The sequence below is a fragment of the Pleurodeles waltl genome, chromosome 12, assembly GCF_031143425.1.
Source record: "Pleurodeles waltl isolate 20211129_DDA chromosome 12, aPleWal1.hap1.20221129, whole genome shotgun sequence".
In the NCBI taxonomy this organism is placed as follows: Eukaryota; Metazoa; Chordata; class Amphibia; order Caudata; family Salamandridae; genus Pleurodeles; species Pleurodeles waltl.
The window spans coordinates 243,717,434-243,741,335 of record NC_090451.1 but is presented as its reverse complement, the minus strand read 5'-3'; the positions used below and the strand labels follow the sequence as shown (position 1 = coordinate 243,741,335).

At 45.5% G+C, this 23,902-nt stretch overlaps 1 protein-coding gene and 1 long non-coding RNA gene across 4 annotated transcripts in view; one reads left to right on the top strand and one right to left on the bottom strand.

The window, feature by feature from the left end:
* LOC138268111 (uncharacterized) overlaps positions 1-23,902 on the top strand; it is a 221,970-nt gene that overhangs the window by 125,218 nt on the left and 72,850 nt on the right. The gene's annotated exons all lie outside the window — the stretch shown is intronic.
* KARS1 (lysyl-tRNA synthetase 1) overlaps positions 1-23,902 on the bottom strand; it is a 91,760-nt gene that overhangs the window by 20,122 nt on the left and 47,736 nt on the right. For both annotated transcript variants that reach the window (XM_069217468.1, XM_069217467.1), the window contains 2 exons: positions 18,824-18,997; positions 17,509-17,594 (listed from right to left, as the gene is read on the bottom strand). In XM_069217468.1, coding sequence (XP_069073569.1) covers positions 17,509-17,594; positions 18,824-18,997 — 260 coding nt within the window. The remainder of the gene's footprint in view (positions 1-17,508; positions 17,595-18,823; positions 18,998-23,902) is intronic.

The window sequence follows — 23,902 nt, the reverse complement described above, 5'->3', positions numbered from 1 at the left end:
TCCATGGAGGAACGTATCTGGTTGTTGGAGATGGTCTGTCCCTCCTCAACCACTTGTTTTGCCCTATTTTGGAAGTCCTTGGGCAGATGTTCAATGAGATGTTGCATCTCGTCCCAGTGGGCTCTGTCATAGCGCGCAAGTAGTGCCTGGGAGTTCGCGATGCGCCACTGGTTTGCAGCTTGTGCTGCGACTCTCTTACCAGCTGCATCGAACTTGCGGCTTTCTTTATCTGGGGGTGGTGCATCTCCAGATGTGTGAGAGTTGGCCCTTTTCCTAGCTGCTCCTACAACAACAGAGTCTGGTGGCAGCTGTGTAGTGATGAAAACCGGGTCCGTAGGAGGCGGCTTATACTTTTTTTCCACCCTTGGTGTGATTGCCCTACTTTTGACCGGCTCCTTAAATATGTCTTTTGCGTGCCGGAGCATACCAGGGAGCATAGGCAGGCTTTGGTAGGAGCTGTGGGTGGAGGAGTGTGTGTTGAACAAGAAATCATCCTCGACCTGTTCTGAGTGGAGGCTTACGTTGTGAAATTGTGCTGCTCTAGCCACCACCTGAGAGTACGCGGTGCTGTCTTCTGGTGGAGATGGCTTTGTAGGGTATGCCTCCGGGCTGTTATCTGACACTGGGGCGTCGTATAGGTCCCATGCGTCCTGATCTTGGTCACCCTGGCTCATGGTGGTGTGAGCTGGGGAGTGTGATGGAGTTTGTGCTGGTGAAACGTTAATCACGGGCGGAGGAGAGGGTGGTGGTGTAACTCTTTTCACCACTTTTGGTTGTGGTGCTTGTTCCGTCTGGAACTCCAACCTTCTCTTTCTCCTAATGGGGGGAAGGGTGCTTATTTTTCCTGTCCCCTGCTGAATGAAGATACGCTTTTGCGTATGGTCCACATCAGTTGCTTGTAGCTCTTCCTCAAACCTATGCTTTTGCATTTGGGAGGTTAGCGAGTGCTCTTCTGTATAAGAGCCTGAAGCTGGGTCGCTTGCAGTTTGTTTCGGCATCGAAACTTTGTCTGCGTGTTTTTTCGGCTCCGAGGTGACTTTTTTCCTTTTCGGGGCCGAAACCTCTCGGCGTCGATCTGTTTCGGTGCCGCTGTCTTGGCGTCGAGCCGTGTCCACACCGGCATCTCGGTGTCGAGGCTTGTCTCCAGCACTTTCTCGGTCCCGAGAAGGCTGCGTGCCGGTGTCTCGACCGGAGTCGGACGATCTCGGCACTGTTTGGGCCTTTTTCGGTGCCGACGGTCGGTCACCGAATTTATGGGTCGAGCCATGGCCTGGTGGCAGTGGCGTCCCCTGGGCCTTGTAAATGTTTCTTTGTGTGGTTTTCGACGTCTTACTCACGGTTTGTGTATCGTCGAATCCTTCGGAGTCTGAGTCTTGGATCGAGAAGGTACCTTCTTCTTCCTGTTCCTCGAACTCCCGTTGGGCTGTCGGTGCGGACGCCATTTGAAGTCTTCTGGCTCGACGGTCTCGGAGTGTTTTTCGGGACCGGAACGCACGACAGGCCTCGCAGGTGTCTTCGCTGTGCTCAGGTGACAGGCACAGGTTGCAGACCAAGTGTTGGTCTGTGTAGGGGTATTTATTGTGGCATTTGGGGCAGAAACGGAACGGGGTCCGTTCCATCGGCGTTCTTCAGCACGCGGTCGGGCCGACCAGGCCCCGACGGAGGATCGAAAAACTACCCCGAAGGGCACCGGAGCTCTTCGATCTTCGATGCGGTGTGGAATCTAAGTACGCCGATCCCGAACGCAACAATACCGACGAAAATCTTCCGAAATTAGCTAATTTTCCGTTCCGAAACTCGGAGCGACAGGAACACGTCCGAACCCGATGGCGGGAAAAAAAAACAATCGAAGATGGAGTCGACGCCCATGCGCAATGGAAACAAAAGGAGGAGTCACTCGGTCCCGTGACTCGAAAGACTTCTTCGAAGAAAAACAACTTGTAACACTCCGGCCCAACACCAGATGGCGAGCTATTGCAGAACATGCGTATCTACAGCGACAGATGCCATCGAACATTAGGATTCACCTTGCTTAGTAGAAGCTTGGCTCACCAAACTCTCAGTAGTAGGATGCTGCATAAGAAAACCAGGCTCACCAAGTCCCTGTGGCATCTGGCCACTTGCCTGTTCTCCTGTGGGTTACAGCAAGCCTAAGAGACCAAGTGCCCATAGGAGTGTCTATCTGGACTTCACTGAAGGGGAGTAACGGCTCAGAGAAAGCAGACCCAGGATGTCAAACTTCTGTAAGGAAATTTGTCTTAACTTCGAGAGAAGGTAGTTGTAGGTTCAGGGATTTAGCACCTTCTAATTACCATAGCAGAGGAAGCACTCTTGCATTGAAGACCCTAGGAGAGTAATCAACCCTGTATCGGGGTATACAAGCCTCATAATGTGGGGGTAAAGCATCACCACTGTCATCTCTGGGTGGCTGTAAGCTCTATCCACAATCTTAAGTAAAAAGATGGAGTCCGAGTACAGCTCTACAGTAGTGGGAGTGTATGTTTTGTCTGAATCAGGCTGTCTGGGAAACTGGTGCGCTGAAGTGGAGTCACAGCCCAACTTCAGTCAGGATCGAAACAGATTCAGCTTGTGGATAGACACTGGTATCAGCACTACACCCTCTCCAGTGTCAGCGATCTTACGATCAGCATTAATGAAAGACGGACTGGTGCAGGTTTTGGAGCCAGAACGAAGTCTGCACTTAAGTCACTGCAGAACCTTAGAGAGGCTCCAGCCACTTAGGTGACACAGAAGACAGATCCGTCTGGTAACCGACTGGTGGCTCATGTGGTTCCAAGGAGCCCAAAGTCACACCAGAGGGAGCTGTAAGTGTGACCCAAATACACAGCATGACCTCCTTAAAGGCCTCATTTTGAGACACGATTGCAGATGGCCTGGGGAACAGGTGCATCAGGATCAACTATGAGATTGCCTCCTCAATTGGGAGCGAGATAGAGTGGCACTGTGACGCCCTTGCAACTTATCTGCTGGTTAGTGGTGGGATGGGCTCAAGACCCACTTCTTGTTTTTCCGCTTTGATTTCGACTTACTGGATGACTTCAACCACGAAGATGACCAGTTGCAGGTGCAGCCTCAGGAACAGGAAGGGGTCTACGCTTCAGACTTTGAATAGGCTTTGCGCAAGGACAGTGACTTCTTTTGATGTACTATAACACAGCTTTTTATTATTTTCTTTATTTAAACAGTTTCGCAGCATACAATAACGTAACAATGCAGCAAGCAGAAGTAAAATTGAGGGACAAAGAGCACACACATGGCACATAGATCAATGTCAATCACACAAAGCAATTCTAGGTTTAGTATGAGCTAGTGGCGGAAAGCACATGGATGGTGAGCTGATCCACGACGGTGTTCCATGGGGTGGCATGTTGTGCTTGGCCAGATTGGAGAGGATCTCTCGTGGCCAAGGTTGTTCAAAAGTATCAGGATTACATGGATGAGGACATAGACGACTTGGTGGACTCCTACGCGGCCGCCTCAGGCCCTGGACTTTGAGCTTTGGGCCACCAGTGTGTTAGCATGAGCGAGCTGCTCCTAGGAGTATTGCTGCATCATGTAGCCAGTATTTGAGGGGCAGGGCACCTGGCCCAGTGTATGCCTCGTCTACGCTTGGCTAGAAGCAGCAGCACTGAGGTCAGTTTTCTATCATCAGGAGGTACCTCCATGTCAGAGCCCAGTAGGGTAATTAGGGGGCACTGTTGCAAGCAGTGACCTGCAACTGTTGTTATAACTTTATAAACATCTGACCAGAATACCACTACATCAGGATAGCACCAAGCAAGGTGTAAGAACGTGGCTGTGGACGCTGCATACTAGAAACACCGAGTCCCAGTCTGTGCAGTCGTGCTGGTGTCCAATATGTTCGTGTAGAAAGTTTAAAGTGACTAATTAGTCTGTAGTTGGGGGAGGGCACACTGTATCAAGTGCAAACACTGTCATGAGAGGAGGGACAAGTCAGCCACCCACAAGTTCTGAGCCCGCAGGATGGCCATTGGGGCCTTCCCTTGTACTGTGGCTTAGATTTGGGTGATAGGTTTATGTGATGGTGACTATGCAAGGATCATGTCCAGAGCATACAATGTTGGGGTAGGGTGGTGTTCTGGAACAAGCTGTCCAAGCTGCACAATGATGTGCAAAGTTGGTGGCACAATAGAAATTCCAGAGGTGACTGTGGGGGACCTTCTACAATGCTTTATAAATGGATGAACTGCTCCTCCACGTACAAGTTTCCAAATTGTTGGAGTCCCAAGCGGCGGGCTCGATGGAGATTTTGGAGGTAAAACGTTATTGGATTGCAAAATAATTTTTGGATTACATCTTTGGGCTTGTTGAGTTATAACATGACAATAAATAAGTTATACTATAATCCTTTTCCTATGGTTTCATATTTACACTCATTTATTTAACTTACGAATATTTCACACTGGCTTAGTGAAATCAGGAGTTTGATTGCACGACAAGGGGCGTCACCAGTTTGGGTGTCTGCATGGATTAACAGGGTAACTTTGTAAATTGCGATTGGGCCATTAATTACTAATTCACCTAGAAAGTCTTGGGACACTGGTTTCCACTTTGGTACTAATAATATGTATTCGGCGTGACTTTATTATGACTATATTGAATATATTTTTGTGCTTTTTCTTGATGACTCTCGTGATCCAGTTAAATATATTATGAGAACTGACCAGATTCCAGCCCTGAGGAAGTCAAGTGACAAAACACGTGTTGGCTGTGAGGTCGTTGTAAGGAATTTGGACATCTTGATTTATGTTTGATTCTCTACTCACATTTGAGGTGATTAAAATATTGGAGGAATACCTAGGATTGAACACCATGGAATTTGGAGATCCAAGGGATCACCATTAGTTTGTTGTGTGAATTTGGAAGGAAATGGACGGATATTTCTAGACAGTTAAGGGAAAATAAAATCAATGGACCATTAAGGGGGATATTGGAAATATGTGATTGATAATTAAAAAATAGTAATTTAAGATCTGTAATTTCTTGTTTAATTGTTTGTTAATTAGTTATGGATGATGTAATTTGTTTTTGTACATTTATAGGAACTCATTCAAAAAGCAGAAGCCTCAGCATTTTCATTGGTATATTGACTGTTTCTCAGTCAACATCTGGGGTTCTAGGGTGTATTCCCCATAGGAGTGCACCGTTGCAGACTTTTGGAATTGGATCAATTTAATACTAGTTAGCTTTCCTTGGTGGGCCATTATTACCCTTACAATACACCCCCTTCTGGTACATGATTCCATTATCCAGCTAGGAGCTGCAATAAATGCAGCCATTCCATGAAATGAAATGCCTTGGTGGCATCCAGCAGCAAGGCAGCGGTTCGTAATTAGGGTTCTGTGGTGTGCATGAGAGCGAACATTGTACAGAGGTTAAGTGTCATGAGGCACCCAGGGATGAAGCTAGACAGGTCAGACAAGACCATGACCGGCAGGAGGGGGATCGGATTTGCTATCAGCTTTGCCAATATTTTATCAACGTTAATCATAAATAGTAGTCGGTGAGCGCCACAGCTGTTAGCTGGCTTATTGGGCTTCAATATGGAGATGACTGCTTTGCGCAAAGAGGGCTGTAAAGTGCCTGTGATAAGGATTCTTCATACATCAGTAGGTGAGGGGCAAGAAGCGAAGCAAATAACTTATAAAAGGATGTGGTGAGGCCGTCTAGGCCACATGCTTTGTCACCAGCAAAGCTTTGAATGACCTGGATTATGTCCTCTAATAGGATTGACACATGAAATTATCAACGGTACACATCCTCCAGCCAAAGGAGTCGAATTGTTTATGAGAGTGTTTAGAGCGGAAACATCTTGGATCGATGTAGCACAGTAAACGTCTGTATAGAAGGATGTCATAACCTCGATAATCTTGTCTGCCCCCGTTTGAGTAGTGTTGGTTGTCATGAAGTTCTGTGATGTAGACATTTGCCAAGGGCTTACATAGAAGCCCCGCCAGTGTCTTTCCAGACCTACCTCCCTCTCTATAACATCTGGCAGTAGCTTTTTTCTAGATAGTGTGCCTCCCTGTCTGCTGCCCCCTAGTATTCAGTCAATTTCTCTCTAAACCCTGCTAGCAGCTGGGGGTCACTGGTCTCAAAGTTCTGATTCTCAGAGGTCCGTTTCCAGTTGAATCAAGTGAGTGTGTAGTGTCTTTAGTAAACTAGACTGTTTAGCGATGCAGGCACCGTGGACGTCCACCTTGAATGCTTCCCACCACGTGGGGGGGGACTTCACAGAGCATTCGCTCAGAGTGAAGTATTCAGTTCTTTCTGTATGGATTTCATTGCGAAACAGAGTCTCACAGTGCGTGAGGTGGTAATCTTCACAAGAATGCCCTAGGACAAACATGGTGGAGTGAGAGCTCCAACAGAACTGGGGGCGTGATCCAACAGAGTTCTCAGGATTTGTGTGCCAATCATGGCCCAGGTAAATACATCCTGTGTGACCAGTCAAAATTATATTCTTAACTGGGTGTTGTGTGTGATGGTTCTACATATAGCTTCAGTGTTGCTAGGGTACGTCGATCACCAGACGTCATGGAGATGATTATCTTGCATGAGAGTATTTGGTCGGCTGCGGCTCTAGGATGAGGGCGTATGGAGTCGCTTGCTCTGTCTGCTGCCAGGTTCAGCATGCCATACATCAAGGCCAACATGACAGGGCGGACATGCATCATGCCCTGTATTAGTACAAATCTGCATTTCTTATTAGTGTGTCCTGGGTGTGCGACATGGCAGCCCTTTGCAGAGGAGTATGGTTGTGTCTCGGGCATGATTGGAGTATACTGAAGCCTCCATCAACACATCTTATTACCTGATCTTGTTCTTCAAATCAAATCATTAATATTTATAAAGCGCGCTACTCACCCGTGCAGGTCTCAAGGCGCTAGGGGGAAGGGGTTACTGCTGCTCGAAGAGCCAGGTCTTGAGGAGTCTCCGGAATTCAGAGTGGTCCTGGCTGGTCCTGAAGCTGGTGGGGAGGGTGTTCCAAGTCTTGGCTGCCAGGTAGGAGAAGGACCTCCCACCCGCTGTGGAGCGGCGGATGCGAGAGACGGCGGCGAGAGCAAGGCTGGTGGAGCAGAGAAGACGGGTGGGGGCGTGGAAGCTGAGGCGTCGGTTGAGGTATTCTGGTCCCTTGTTTTTGGAGGGCTTTGTGAGCGTGGGTGAGAAGTCGGAAGGTGATCCTTTTGCTGACGGGGAGCCAATGCAGGTGTCTCAGGTGGGCGGAGATGTGGCTGTTGCGGGGTATGTCGAGGATGAGGCGGGCGGAGGCGTTTTGAATACATTGCAGACGTTTCTGGAGTTTTGCGGTGGTCCCAGCATAAAGGGTGTTGCCGTAGTCCAGGCGGCTAGTGACGAGGGCGTGGGTCACGGTCTTTCTGGTGTCGGCGGGGATCCAGCGGAAGACCTTACGGAGCATGCGGAGGGTGAGGAAGCAGGAGGAGGACACGGCATTGACTTGTTTGGTCATGGTGAGAAGAGGGTCCAAGATGAAGCCGAGGTTGCGAGCGTGGTCTGAGGGGGTTGGTGCGGTGCCACGGGCCGTGGGCCACCAGGAGTCGTCCCATGCGGTCGGGGTGTTGCCGAGGATGAGGACTTCCGTTTTGTCTGAGTTCAGTTTCAGACGGCTGAGCCTCATCCAATCTGCGACGTCCTTCATACCATCTTGCAGGTTGGTCTTTGCGCTGGCGGGGTCCTTGGTGAGGGAGAGTATAAGTGGAGTGTCGTCGGCGTAGGAGGTGATGATGATGCTGTGCTTGCGTACGATGTCGGCAAGGGGGCTCATGTAGACATTGAAGAGTGTCGGGCTGAGTGAGGAGCCTTGAGGGACGCCGCAGATGATCTCGGTGGGGTCTGACCAAAAGGGTGGGAGGTAGACTCTTTGAGAGCGGTTGGAGAGGAAGGAGGCGATCCAGTCCAGGGCCTGTCCTTGGATCCCGGTGGAGCGGAGGCGGGTTATTAGGGTGTGATCAGGCCCAATTCCTGTACAGTACCCTTCTCGCTGCAGTCGATGTTGGTCTCGCACAGGCTTCCTAAATAGTCAAAGCAGGAACGCTGGATTAGATGACTGCCTCCAAGGTATGATTATACTCCGGGGTCCCGTTACGCTCCAATGTGTTCAGGGAGCACGAACAGACCCCCCAGGACCAGACGGTGCTGCAGAAGCATGAACAATGTTGCGTAGGCCCAGATCTCCCAGGCACACCTCTCGCCCACAGCATCCAGCTGCCAGTCCACACTTCACAAGGCCCAGCTGGGGGGGGCAATCACTCTGACGCCTTTCCCGCCGTGCACAGAGGTCTCACCACCGCAGGTGAGGTCCGACATACATCAGGCTCCCGGTGCTTGCTCGAATGCACCAGGACTTCCCGTGCCGCCCTGCAACTTTCCACTCCCTCCTGTCACAGGCACCTTGGCACCTCACAACCCAGATGTCCTCCTCAAAAAAAAGAAACATCATGCGGGTCCATTATTGACACCTGTTTGACAGTCACCACATGGTTTGAACCCTGTAATTTTAGATGAGAGATCGTTCCCTTGCACACTAGGTCTCAATTTGGGAAAAGTGCCACCAGCGATAAAAAAGGGAGTAGAGCTCCAGACCTGTGTTTGAAGGCTTGCAAAGAAATTAAAAGAACGTCAGCAGGCAGGGGTGGCCTTTACATGTGACTCCGTTCCATCACTTTCAGGGCAGAAAGAAGCCAACCTGGAACCATATGGAGCCACCTCGCAGCCCAAGGGTGTACTGCTGTGAAACACCTCCAATTCAGTTTGGCACCTGGGGAATGTTCTAAAGATGAGGAATCTGCAGTTAGAACCATTCATCAGAAACAACAAAGGTAGATGATGGCAAGTCACAATTAACATGGAGCCTTTCTTTTGTATATGTACAGCCACAACTTGTAAGTTGGTGAGCAAAGCATTAAGCAATGCATTAGCCACTTATTGTGGGACACAGGTATAACTCAGTAGCCATGTGAGTTTCCTGCACCTCAAATTCTTCTGAGATCAAACCTTCTAATCCAGTCTTTTTGGCTGTGCAATGGCCTTAACATGTATCCAGGTATGCCACCTTTTGCCTACACACAACACTTTTGGCAAAACACTCTACAGTTAAAGAACACGTGGCAGAAAATAATGAAGTTCAAAATTAGAATAGCACATAATCAAAAGGCAAGATATGAAAGGTAAATTAAATTAAGCCAGGTTAGTGATCCACCTGACAAGGACCTTGTTTCTCAGCAGAGCACAAAAAGAGGGACTAAGCACCTGAGGAGAACATGGGCAGCAGAAATATAGACTGACTAAAGGGGACTGCATGTATAGACAGGAGGTACACAAAAAGATAAAGGTTACAATAATCAAGCATCAAGACAAGGCAAATATTAGATTAAGTGTTGTACTTGTATATAAAAGTAAGGGAGTGGGAACATTTCCTTTCATAAATATCAAGTATCTGTAGATTCGTGCAATAAAAGAAATGTGGTTTGACAAAAGAGGTAACGGGCAAAGATCACTCCAGATTTATGGAAGAGGAGGAAAGTGGGAGAGCACGGAGCGTAAGATGGCACCAGACAGATGGGCTGAGGAAAAACAGAATTTCGTTTTGGTACAATGGACTAGAAAGAGTGACAGCACTGGTGTGCTCAATAGGCAATATGTAATAATATTAATCTAGCAGCTGAAGTCAGAAATTTTTTAAAAAACTGATGTTTGTTATCATAAATGTGACAAAGCCTAAAGGATGTGATGCAAGAGGTTAGGGAGTTTAGTAGAAGGGAAACTGCAGGGATCAAAAGAAACACCTTGAGAATGGCACAGCTGAGATGAATAGAACAAGAAGTTTAGCCAGAGTATGCATCTAACTAGGTTCTGTACACAAAAGAAAATGATCACCAAGAAAGTGCCAAATCCCAAAGTCAAAAAATAATATATATATATATATGTCATGTCACTTACCCAGTGTAAACCGTTTGTGGCATAAGACGCTGCAGATTCACATGCTGTGCATTATCCTGCCATCTAGTGTTGGGCTCGGAGTGTTACAAGTTGTTTTTCTTCGAAGAAGTCTTTGAGTCACGAGACCGAGGGACTCCTCCCTTTCGGCTCCACTGCGCATGGGCGTCGACTCCATCTTAGATTGTTTTCCCCGCAGAGGGTGAGGTAGGAGTTGTGAATATAGTAAATGTGCCCATGCAATGAAGTAAGTATGTACGTACATAATGTTAATTAAAATAGTATTTATTTACAAATTTACAATTTTCATTCAACTTATAACAGCTACAGGCTACCGGGGAGGTGGGAGGGCGCATGTGAATCTGCAGCGTCTCACGCCACGAACAGATGTACACTGGGTAAGTGACATTTTCCGTTCAATGGCATGTGTAGCTGCAGATACACATGCTGTGCATAGACTAGTAAGCCGTAATCTCCCCAAAAGCGGTGGCTTAGCCTGTAGGAGTTGAAGTTGTCTGAAATAAAGTTCGTAGTACAGCCTGTCCTACTGTGGCTTGTTGTGTTGTTAACACATCTACACAGTAATGTTTTGTGACTGTATGAGGCGTAGACCATGTGGCTGCCTTACAAATTTCTGTCATAGGTATATTTCCTAGAAAAGCCATTGTGGCGCCTTTTTTCCTAGTGGAATGCGTCTTTGGTGTAATAGGTAGATCGCTTTTTGCTTTAATATAGCATGTTTGAATACATTTCACTATCCATCTGGCAATGCCTTGTTTGGATATAGGATTTCCTGCATGAGGTTTTTGGAAGGCTACAAACAATTGTTTTGCGAAACTGTTTTGTTCAGTCAATGTAATACATTAGTGCTCTTTTAATGTCTAATGTATGTAAGGCTCTTTGAGCTACCGAGTCTGGTTGTGGAAAGAAGACTGGGAGTTCCACTGTTTGGTTTAGGTGGAATGGTGATATAACTTTTGGGAAGAATTTGGGATTTGTACGGAGAGCCACTTTATGTTTATATATTTGTATAAAGGGTTCCTGTATAGTGAATGCTTGTATCTCACTTACTCTTCTAAGAGATGTGATAGCTATTAGGAAGGCTACATTCCAAGTTAAGTATTGCAACTCACAAGAGTGCATGGGTTCGAATGGTGGTCCCATGAGTCGTGTTAATATAATATTAAGGTTCCACGAAGGTACTGGTGGTGTTCTTAGGGGTATGATTCTTTTTAGTCCCTCCACAAATGCTTTGATGACTGGGATTCTAAAAAGCGATGTTGAATGTTTAATTTGCAGATAGGCAGATATTGCCGTGAGATGTATTTTAATGGAAGAGAATGCTAGCTTAGACTTTTGTAAGTGTAATAAGTAGCCTACAATGTCCTTTGCGGAAGCATGTAGTGGTTGAATTTGATTAGTGTGGCAGTAGTAAACAAATCTTTTCCATTTGTTTGCGTAACAATGTCTTGTAGTGGGTTTTCTAGCTTGTTTAATGACCTCCATACATTCTTGTGTAAGGTCTAAATGTCCAAATTCTAAGATTTCAGGAGCCAGATTGCTAGATTGAGCGATGCTGGATTCGGGTGTCTGATCTGTTGTTTGTGTTTCGTTAACAGATCTGGCCTGTTTGGTAATTTGATGTGAGGTACTACTGATAAATCTAGCAGTGTTATGTACCACGGTTGGCGACCCAGGTTGGTGCTATAAGTATTAGTTTGAGTTTGTTTTGACTCAATTTGTTTACCAGATAAGGAATGAGTGGATGAGGGGGAAAGCGTAGGCAAATATCCCTGACCAACTGATCCATAACACATTGCCCTTGGACTGAGGGTGTGGGTACCTGGACGTGAAGTTTTGGCATTTTGCGATTTCTTTTGTTGCGAATAGGTCTATTTTTGGTGTTCCCCAGCATAGAAAGTAATCTTGTAGGATCTGGGGATGAATTTCCCATTCGTGTGTTTGTTGGTGATCTCGACTGAGATTGTCGGCCAACTGGTTCTGAATGCCTGGGATGTATTGTGCTATTAGGCGATTGTGAATTGCCCAATGTCAAATTTTCTGTGCTAAGAGACACAGTTGTGACGAGTTTGTCCCTCCTTGTTTGTTGAGGTAATACATTGTCGTCATGTTGTCGGTTTTGACAAGAATGTGTTTGTGGGCTATCAGTGGTTGAAATGCTTTTAATGCTAGAAACACTGCCAACAGTTCTAAATGATTTATGTGCAGTTTTTGTTGATTGTCCCATTGTCCCTGTATGCTGTGCTGGTTGAGGTGTGCTCCCCACCCTATCGTGGAAGCATCTGTTGTGATCAGTTCTTGAGGCACTGGGTCATGGAATGGCCGCCCTTGGTTTAAATTTATAGGGTTCCACCATTGAAGCGAGAAGCGTGTCTGGCGGTCTACCAACACTAGATCTTGGAGTTGACCCTGTGCTTGTGTCCCTTGTTTTGCTAGGCACTGTTGTAAGGGCCGCATGTGTAATCTCGCGTTTGGGACAATGGCTATGCATGAAGACATCATGCCTAGAAGTTTCATTACAAACCTTACTTGGTAGTGTTGGTTTGGCTGTATGTTTAATGTTATATTTTGGAACGCTTGTACCCTTTGTGGACTTGGGGTGGCAATCGCTTTTTGTGTGTTGAGTGTTGCTCCCAAGTATTGTTGTATTTGGGATGGCTGCAGATGTGATTTTTGGTAATTTATAGAAAATCCTAGTTTGTGTAGTTTCTATAACGTTGTTGCTTTAGAGTCAGAGGACCTTTAGGGAGCACTTATGGTGGCATTTTGGGCAAAATCTAAAGGGGTATACTTCATGTTCTACCTTTACTCTCCAATGTTTTGTTTTTGTCTATTTTGTCTTCACTGCATCTTGGGTGCAACCGGTGATGGTCCATCGGCATCTGTATTTTGCCCCAAAATTCCTTGGTGAAAAACTTTGTGATTGTCAAAAAATTACCCACATCTCTGTTCTGCTTCGAGACCCAACAGTGGAAAAAAGAATCTGAAGAGGGTGACCAAACAAATGGGCTGCGAGGGTTGGTGTCTGATATCACAAAAGGAAGGACTAGAATTCCAAATGGCCAAACCACCCTTCGATAAAAAGAAAAAAAAGTGTAAGACAGACAAAAGAATCCTGGACCCAACCACTAAACGGTGGAATAAGGGACAGCTTGTGAATTCAATACAAAGCCTGTGTACCGTGTGCAGGAAAGTGCCCCTTTTTTGACACGGTCACCCCGACTTTTTGCCTGGTACCTGATTCAAGTTTGACTGAAAGTGCACTGGGTTCCTGCTACCAGGTGCCCAGTGCCAGATCTCATTACCTAAAACTGTGCAATTGTTTCTCAATTGGCAATACCTTTGGCACCCCTGTATAAGTCCCTATTAAATGGTACCCAGAGGAACCTAGGGCCTGGGTACCAAAGAGTGTCCCCAAAAGCTGCAGCACATTGTCCCACCCACAAGAACCCCTGACTTAGCAAATGCAGTCTACCATTGCAGGCTGCAGGTCTTGGTGCAGCTAAAAGTGAAAACACAGCATCTGTGCCATGTCCCCTACCACTCCGTGCAGGACTTGCAGCCCTAAGCCAGGTTGCCTTACATTACACATGTGGACATATCCGCAATATCTTTTGGTTCTTAGACATAGTGAGTGAACAGGGAAGCCATTTTAAGTCTATGTGCTGGTCACTACGACATGATGGCTGCATTGAAAATAGGGATGTTTGGTTTGAAACACCTCGTATTAATAAACCCACACTGATTCCAGTGATGAAATTATTAATACATTGAGGTGCCCCCTGAAAATCTACCCAGCTACGGGTGTACTGACCGACTAGTTTGAGCCAGCCTGCCACCAATAGACATGTTTGTGACACCCAAGGATGAGACCCTCCGCTCTCTGCAGTCGGGAACAAAGCCTGCTCTGGTGGAGGTGTTATCCCACCCCTCCCTACAGGGAGGCCTGAAAATCTGCATTCTAGCATTCAGAAAGGTGTTCACTCTCAGGTCAGTGCCACCCTTACGGTGAGCTGCCTGATATTGACACAAAATTTCAAAGTCTGCCATCTTGGTGATGGCAGAACTAGGGACTGGGTTATGCCCATTTTCCACAGGAAGTGGTCATATTGGGGGTGCAGTGACCTCAGGTTTAAGTAGCCTAATAGCTACTACTCAACTCTCCCCTAACAGAACTAAATTCACTATTTAGGGGAGCTCCTGGCATCAGAAAATCAGATCCTGCTGACCTGAAGAAAGAAGAAGGGCACCCAGAGATGCAAAAGCAAGAACTGAAGACCAGTGACGCACTCTGTGCCAACCTTGCCAGCTGACTTCAATAACTGTGCCGAAGATGTCTCATCCTGCAGCTGCTTGTGCCTCCAAAAGCCCGGAAGGACTGCCAACGTTTACCCTAGATCCAGGAACTCCCTTGCAGGCACCCCAAGAGACACTGAGGACTCCAGACTGCCAAAACTCAACAGCACCACTGCACCTGTGCCTTCTAGCCCGAGTTAAGTAGGCCAACAGACAGTGCCAGAGTGGTCCTACATCCCTAAACAGCGCAAGACTTGAGTCCACTTGGTGGTTCACCTGGACTGGTCCCTCAACCTCCTACCCACAGTGCCTTTCGGAACTGACCCATTCCCACGGACTTCAACGGGGCACCCAACACTGTACTGCACCCCTGCACCCAGCTGCCCCAGTGCCACCCAAGGTGACCTGTTGCTGTGGCCTCGGACCCTGCCCAATATCCCCCTTGGCCCTGTAAGTCACAGCTGAATCAGTGTTGGCTGCATATGTCTTTCCTCCATAGTTTAACAATGCAGCTTCAGAAAATTGCACTGCTGACTTTTCAAACCTGTGATAATTTTTATTGCAAAAGGTACTTATCCGATTGTAATGATTCTGGTGCCTAAATATATATATATAAAAATATACTAATTTTTCTAAATTGATGTGGATCTCCTTATTGAGTCATGTGTCTCATTCATGGACTGTGTGCCTATGTTGAATGTCTAACATTCCTCTCCGTCAACTCTGCTTGACCACACTACCCCTTAAAAGAGCATCTTGGGATTGCTATAGCAAGCCCCTGTCCACTATTAAGGGAAACCCTTGACTCATTGCACAACAGATCTTATTTTGGTATATTAAGAAGCCAGCTTCCTACATCATATAGTTCCAACTGAAGGTCTCATCCTCAGATCCTTTGCAACCATCAACGAATAATTAAGTTGGAAGAAGGATGGGAGAACTGTCACTAACATGTAGGAGCTTAGGACTAAGAGCTCTGAAGTGAAGCTACTACACAGGCACCTTTTCCTTATGTTTTAGCCAGCATGAACCATTTGAAACGTGGAAATATTAGACGAAAGGTACAACCTGGAGGAAGGAAGACACCAACCAGAATTTACATGGAAGAATAGGTTTTGGTGTTCCACCTGTCAATACTGGGAGTCTAGAAGAAGGCACACAATAAAAAAATAAAAATAAAAAAAGACGCTGGTTAAATGGTCACCGATGCCTTCCAGGATGGCAACTCATTGAATGAAGCAGGATTTTCAAGGAGCCTAATAAGCATAGAAAGCTTCTTTCCCAGGGCATTACCCTTAAGCAAAGTCTTGAAGAATTTCCATAAATGCACTCTAGGTCTTTACAGACATCCACATTGTTAAGATCTTTGGAACTTGTTGTATGTAGAAGAGCACCATGATTAGCAAGTGTCTTTGCAAAATTAATGTGCAAATTGAACAGAATGCTGAAAATGAAGGAAGGGTGCCCCCTGAACAGAACACAGCCTTAATTAAAATCTGTTCAGACAGAAAGTGCCTGAAGCTAATCAAAACAATAAGATGAAGTAAGAACTACCAAGAATGAGGCATTTCAGATTACAGGTATTAAGATTCAAAGTCTTTGGAGGGAATGGGGGTAGGTGGTGCTGTGTACTGGAGACAGGATAGTGTAGGAGAAGTACAAGTGAAATAAATGGCAATGGGACATGCAAACAAGAGACTTATGGAGCACGGCTTATCACCTGTGGGGTCTCAAGAAGCTATTGCAGCATGCTGTTCACCCGAAGGGCCAGGTCTTGAGGTCTTTTCTGAGCTGCCTAAACAAGGTGGCCTGTCTGAATTTGAGGGAGCATGTTCCATGTTCGGGCTGCAAGGTAAGAGAAGGCTCTGCCCACAGCTGTGCTGGTCTTGATTCTGGGGATGGCGGCAAGGGCGAGTTGGGAGGATCAGAGCTGTCTGGTGGGGGGTAGAAGGTCGGGCTGTGGTTGAGGTAGGCCGGTCCTATGTTGTGCAGTGCCTTGTAGGTGTGTGTCACTAGCTTGTAAGTGATGCGTTTGTCAACCGGGAGCCAGTGCAGGTCGCTGAGGTGGGCGGAGATGTGGCTGTGGCAGAGGATGTCCAGGATGAGTCTGACTGCTGCGTTCGATTCTTATTTGAAGTTTCTTTGTGATGCCGGCATAGAGTGCAATGCCATAGTCCAGTATGCTGCTGACAAGTGCGTGGGTGACCACACTTCTTGTCTCAGTGGGGATCCACTTGAAAATATTTTGAAAGATGCGCAGGGTGTGGAAGTATGACAATGAGACGGAGTTGCCATGACAGGTCATGGAAAGTGTGGAGTCCAGGATGATGTCCAGATTGCGTGTGTGGTCGTTGAGGGCGTATCCTAGGGCAGTTGGCCACCAGGAGTCGTTCCAGGCGGAGGGAGTGGAGCCGAGGACGAGGATCACTGTCTTGCCCGAGTTGAGTTTGAGGCAGCTAGTTTCCATCCAGGTGGCGACTGCTCTCACTCCGTTGTGGAAATTTCTCTTGGCTGTTGATGGATCGTCATTCTAGGAGAGGATGTTTAAGCTGTGCTGTCTGACGATTTTAGCAAGCAGGCCCATGTAGTTGTTGAAGAGCGCTGGGCTTAGAGAGGATCCCTGGGGTACTCCGCAGCATGTTTCTTTGGGTGACAAGGTGTACGGCGGGAGTCTGACACTCTGGGTTTTTCCAGTGAGGAAGGGTAAGATCCATTCCCGTGCTATGCGGGCGTCATGGAGTCTGATGTAGAGGGTGGAGTGGGAGACTATGTCGAACACAGCAGAGAAGTCGAGGAGAATGAGGGCGGCCGTGTCTCTGGGGTCCAGTATGGTGCGAATGTTGTCGGTGGCTGCCAGGAGGGCTGTTTCGGTGCTGGGGTTGCTCCTGAATTCGGATTGGGAAGGGTCGAGGATATGGTTTGCAATATAGTCCAGCTAGCTGATAAGTGCTGAATGGAAAGCTAAACTCTTGAAAGTCCGCTTGTCCTTTTTTCCTATTGTGCACCTTCTCTGGAATTTTCTAAGTGCTTGGCCTACAACCTGGCGAAGATGAGATAGAGAGGGCATATATGTTTTAAGAGTTTAGTGGTTGACCCTTGCTTAGAGTGTATGTTTTCAAGGAGTTTGGCAGTGCAGGGCAGATGGTACATATTTACTGCATTAGAGTAGTCCTAAAAAAGGAAGTACATTACCTTGTCCAGAAGTCTGGCAGTTGTCCTTGGTGGAGGGCACTCAACTTCTTTCTTTAAACAAATATCATCCAAAAACTTGCGCATTTCTGTATTTAAAAATATTTAAAAGAAACACTGAGTCTACTGCAGCAGAATGCTAAAGTGGGTAGGAGAAACATCTTCAAGGAAAACATGCTAGTTAGTACACGAAAGAAAATGTTTTAATATAAATAATTATTAACTCCAAAAACAATACGCAACCTGTTCTCAAGATTGAAAATGTGACTTAATGTTGATGGTATTTATTGTGAATGAGCCCTTCAATGCTGCATGCATTTAGTCAGTATATACAACTTAGCTAGCAGAACAGAGAAATACAATATAGGGGATAAGGCAAGGTAAGAGTTTGAGGAGCAGTACTACATTTTTACTAGCATTAGCCACCAACACAATAGGAGAGGTCTTCTGAAAGTCAGTAAGAAGAAAGGCTTCGAAAAGGTGAGAGTATATATATATATATATATATATATATATATATATATATATATATATATATGTGTGTATGTGTGTGGGGAAACTCTTAAGACTAAACTTCACTACTAGGGTAGCAGAGTTTGAACAGTATTGATTAAGTTTAAAAGACAAAAGGGGAAACTGTTCACGTCAAAGATCAGGATGACCAATCCAGCCACTGATGTTTCTCCCATCACCCTCAACCCCTTTCTCTTCTTTTCTGAATCAACGTTTGGGTATGAATATCCACCTCAATGTGTACCTACAAATGTATTTTCTCATGAGAACTACATGGATGTTATGCTTACGAGATATGGCACTTTTCCAGGTATGAGTATTGAAAGAGCATGTATTTTACTAATACCATGCTCACAAGGGTGTTATCGCAATCCAACATAAGTAACCAATCTAGGAGTAGTTTTGCCATTTCCATGTGTGTATTGTGCTGGTTTAGGATAATTTGTGCTATGTGAACACAAGGTGGCCTGCATCTCAACACCCAGAGTGATCATGTTAGACGTTATGAAAATTCTACTACCAGAAGTAGCCCAACTGCAGGGATTTGTTACAGTCCAAAACTACATTGTGCAGGCATGTGCCCCAATGTAGGATTATCTGTGTAATGCTACAGTATGTTGACTGTGACAAAGGTCAAAGTATGATACCCTTGGTTATAGGTACTCTCCTAGTGCCAGGTATGATATGCGTATGCATGATTTGCTCAACCCCAGGAGTAAGTGCAATATGTTATGATGAACTGTCTATGTCCAGTGTAGGATTACATGTGCAATGTACAACATATAAGATCCGATTTGTGATTCACCTTCGGTCTCAAATTGCTCCGTGTCTGGAAGTGATACTCCCAGGGCTTTCTCCAATTCTTCTACCATACTGATCCTCCGGAAGGGAGGCGTAAAGTCAATCTCAAAGGCTTGTCCTTCAGGTCCGTCTGGGTGGTACATAATCTTGTAGTCACCTGTGATGTGTTTCACCATACCTGCATGATAAATCATATGAGCTCTTTATTTTATGTCACCTGTTCAGCCATCTACCTTTATAGCACATCACAAAGTTCTGTTCTCTGCTTTCCTGAAATTCAAAACTTCCTATTCCATGCACTGCACACTGAAATTATTTCTCTAATGATGTTTCGGCATCTCTACTTACTGGGAACGGTTCTCCTCCATATTACGAGTTTGCGAGGGTGACTGTAGTGGAGGTGTATTGGGTGATTTTCTGAGAAATAGTTTTATGGCGCTTTTTCTTTACATTTTCTTTATGTATTATTACCAAGACACAGACTGACCATTATTTCTCTACCTTTTACCAAATAATTAATGAAAATTCTGTGTCATGGAACTAAAACAATAAATAAATTGTTAATGTACACCACAAACATTAATCACTTGGGAGAAAGGAGTGCAAAAGTTTAAGTTGCATAAAATGCAGAGGTTTTTTTTAAATCTCAGAGTACATCCAAGCACAATGGATAACAGTTTGTGATAAAATACACGGGGAGAGGTTATCCATGGCAACAACAGGAAAAACAACTGCCTTGCAGATACCAATAAGCAAGTGCTTTTCTCAACTCATGGAAGCTAGCCAGCGCCTCTCAATGAGCACACAAAGATGCACATGATCAGCTCCATGGCATACCAGGGCCAATCATATGATCCATCACGTGAAGACTAATGTTTATGGAGAAAGAAACTTAGACACAGAGGTAAATAAGGAGAAAAAAAATGCAAGCTGGATGAAGGTGGGTGAAAGACCAGTATCCATGAAAGCGTCAGCGAGCATAAATAAATTACTAAAATCATTAAAAATAATAGAAAAATGCAGAAGGCTTAAAATAGGCTGCGACAGAGCAAGGTTGAAACAGTGAGAGACAGACTTCTAGGTACAATCAAGGAAAGCCTCCCAGTCCTAGAATTAGCCAATAACAGCAAAAGAGAGAAAGTAATATAAACTGAGAAGCACATGGGAGGAGCAATGAACAAGCACTGAAAGCCAAACGATCTCCACTTTGTATAGCACAACCTTTTTTAGGCTGAGTGCAAGTGTACGACCTCCTGTATACTTTTAAGAATCCTTCTTCTGTGGGCTTCCAGCAATTTCATTTGTTAGTTTGTGTCATTTAAAAATCCTTGCTTGCTAGTGGTCAATCATGCCCCTTTCGCCCCCCCCCCCTTTCTGTGTGGGAGCAGGGACCAACTACTGTATAATTAAGCTTTGTCCTATTAATCTGGTCTGTAGGGGACTTAAAAAAAAAAATAAAAAAAAAAAAACTTTGTTTCCTGCTCGTGTATGGGGAAGCTTCCCTTTTCATTTGCAGAGCATTCTTGCTCTAAGCTTAGCTGTAAACAAGGCTATAAATCAGGCTGTTCTCTTGGTCACATTTGGTCTGTGTGGGCTCTCTGCACCCTCTCTCAGCTGCCTGGCTCACACCATTCCTTGGCTTTGATTTTCTTTACTGAGTGTGCCTGTCTGTGGTTCCTAGTACTGAGAGCAAGGGTGGAGTATCACTTGTAACTGCTTACAGCCTAGGTGCCCAGGGCTTTTTATGTCGGGGTCTGCAAAAAAAAAAAAAAAAATAGCAGTGTTATCTGCACACCACAAAATTGTTTTTATGAACTTTAGAATAAACTGTGACTGCTTGACATTTCCTGCTTTCTTAGTCAGATGCACCTGACCTTTCCTAATTAGGAAATTCAGTGGTGTTGTAAATTAACCCGCTACCCCCGCTTTTGTCCTAACAGAACTCTTTAAAGGTTCACCTCTTTCAGAGGTCTGGTATACAGGAATGTTCCCCCATCCATAGGCCCTTCCCCAGATGTAACCTGATGTCACCTATGAAACCTTTGTATGGAGCCCCGGCTCTTTCAGCTCAGGTACCCACATGCACCTCAGTCTGAGCAGCTCCTTCCAAGCACTCAGTGCCCACTGCTGTTCCTGTGCCAGGAACCATACACAGCCCTGCCAGGGCTCCGCAATAAGACAGTGCCCACTTCTGCTCCATACTGGGATCCCACTCGAAGCTCCATCATTGCACCTCAGTCCTAAGCTGTTCCAGTGCCACAACCCCACACACGCTGTCTGCCAGAGCACCTAAGTTCTTACAGTCAGTACACTCTGCTGTTCCAGTACTGGGACCTTGTGCACAGCTCCATCAGTGCACCTCAGTTCTACCCCGGCGAGGTCACTTCCTTTCATATACTGGAACCCCGCTCACATACAGTTCTGTTACAGCAGCTCAATTCTAATATTTAGTCCCACTGCCAAGCCAATACTGGACCCAAAAGTGCAAAACTCAGCTGAGTCAGTGCATCTCAACTCCAACATCTAATGTCACTGTTGATGGGAAACACCACAGCTCTGGCTCTCACACGCCCTTCAGGACTCCTTGCTTCTGTGGTTCAGAGGCAATGCCACTCCCATGCTAGGCCCCACTTGCAGATTCACCAGGGCACCTCCAGGTTAACACTCTACTGGCACTCCAATACTAGATTCCACACACAGCTCCATTTACACACCTCACTTCTAACCTTGTGTGCCTGTTACTATTCCAGTACTGCAGCCCACCTACAACTCTGTCAGTGCACCTCAGACCTAACATGCAGCACCCCATTATTCCAATACCAGTAATTACATGGCGCTCCTTTTCTCATTCCTAACCTGCTGCCTTTCTGTTATTCTAGCACTGGGCCAGGACAGAGCTCTGTCTATACCTCTATACTAATCTGAAGCACTCCAATATTGCTGTATTGGGGTTCACATACAACTCTGCCGATGCACCTCCTCCAGCACCCCCTGCTGTTTCACACTGACTTCCGTTTGAGGACATGGGAGAGCCAATTAGATCTATTCTTAGCTGCCATCTTTATTTAGGCGCATCTGTTTCACCCATCTCACTCCATTCTTTCCTTTACCCTGTTTACTCCCAATGTTTTCTTTCTCCCCCACTTTTCTCTTTCCAGCTGTTAAAATCCACACATTAACAGTTTCAATCTTTCGCTCAGCTGTTTATTTCTATTACCCCCTTTTATTTTTTGTTTCCCTCTTTCCCTTGCTACCTCCTCTTTCAAACTCACAAAAACGTAGTTATTTCTTTCCTTGCTTTGTTCCTCTTTCCTTCATCAGGCGTTCATTCTTTCACTATTTTTTTCTCTTTCCTTCATTCTTTCTTTGTCTTTTTTTATTTGCTCTTTCCTTTGACTCAGTATGGATCCTTTCACTTTTTTTTAAAAAGATCTTTCTTTCTCTGGTGTTTTTCTTATCTTTATCTGTTAATTCACATTTTACTATAAATCCCCTTTTTCCAGTCTGTGTGTGGAGGTCACAAGTTACTTGTCGGGGCCCAAAGTGGTTTGCCCATTCTGTGTCTGTGGGAACTGTGTCAGAAGATACATGCCTTGGTTCTTTCACTGCTTGTTTCTCTCACCATCTCTCTTTTTAGGGTCGAGCACAAGCGCTCTAGCCTGCTGTAATCTCTCTGTGGACTCTTAACCACGCCCACTGCATGCCCATCAGTTTCGTTGGTTCGTGGGATTGCCATTTTAAAAATCGTTTGCTTTCATTTGTGAAAGGCATGCATACGTCATGCCTTTTTCCGTTGTTTAGCCCTTTTCAAGGGCACCAACCACCTACTGAAAACATACAAGGCTCCATGTTTTCCATATGACTTCTGGACTCCTTTTTTAAATTTATTTTATATTTCCCACGCAGGGTGATCTCGCTGGGCAGCAGTCTAGCGTTTTGAATCACACTGACCCTGTTACATGGATAACTGCACATTTGTAGATACGTTTGACGGCGAGCAAACTTCTGTTTCCTTTATGCTCATGGTGTGGCGCTTTAAATTGGCTCACTTATGTAAAACTGTATTACATTTCATTTTCAATTTATGTGGCAATAAATGGTCCGGTTAGGACATTACAAAGCTATTAGCTCTAAATCGAGCAAATGTGAGACCCTCTGCATTGCAAATGCTTGTTTTCTTTAATGTTCAGTTTTCTCTCTCTTTAGTTTTTCCTTTCGTTCACCAGCTTCCTTCCCTTTTTTCTTTTGTCTCACACGCTTGCTCTATTGCTTTTTAGTTGTATTTTCATTGTGTTATTTCTTTCCAACCGCTTCTCTTTCTTCCTTTTGTCTGTTGTATTCCTTTCACTTTTCTTTTTCTACCCCATCTGCTTTCTCACCACAAGCCCTTATTATCAATGGGGCAACAAGTGCAGTTGCACTAGGGCTCAGAGACCTACAGACCTCACTCAACTCTAATTACTTCTGTATTTTCCTACCAAAATTGCAGTCAACCATTCGCCTTTCTTACTCCAGAGCCCAGGACACGTTACTACACCACGTATCCTCTCAATCTTTACTCCCGACTCAATCTTTCCTTTCACACTTCAATTCGTCCCAAATTATATATTTTGAGCACTAAAGTCTAATGCCAAAAGTTTATTTCTGATAAAGGTTTCTATGATAATTATATATGTTTTGAGATAGAGTAACAAGGTAAATGGAAGTGTTTTAGTTATATGCAGGGCCAATGGAATTATATGGCAGAAAAAGACGAAATTATGAGGCAGGGTTGGCCGATTTATGTGGCAAGAAAAGCCCAGTTATGAATTTACAATGCCAATAGCTCCAACTCAAGAAAATGCGAGACCTATTTCATTGCAAATGCTTGCCTGCTTTGCATTTGTGAGAAGAGAAACAATAGTTCTTGGGAGGGTTTGGAAGTGAAGCAATAGGGAGGAAAAAAGGAGGGTCACACTCAGAGTGAAGGAAGAATATTTATTCCTGGTGGGAATTGCAGCATCTTTTTTGCAGAACAAGTTCACTTCAAAGACTTGCGATGTCTGGGGAGACGTGGTGCACTTAGTGTCTATCTATGCCAGGT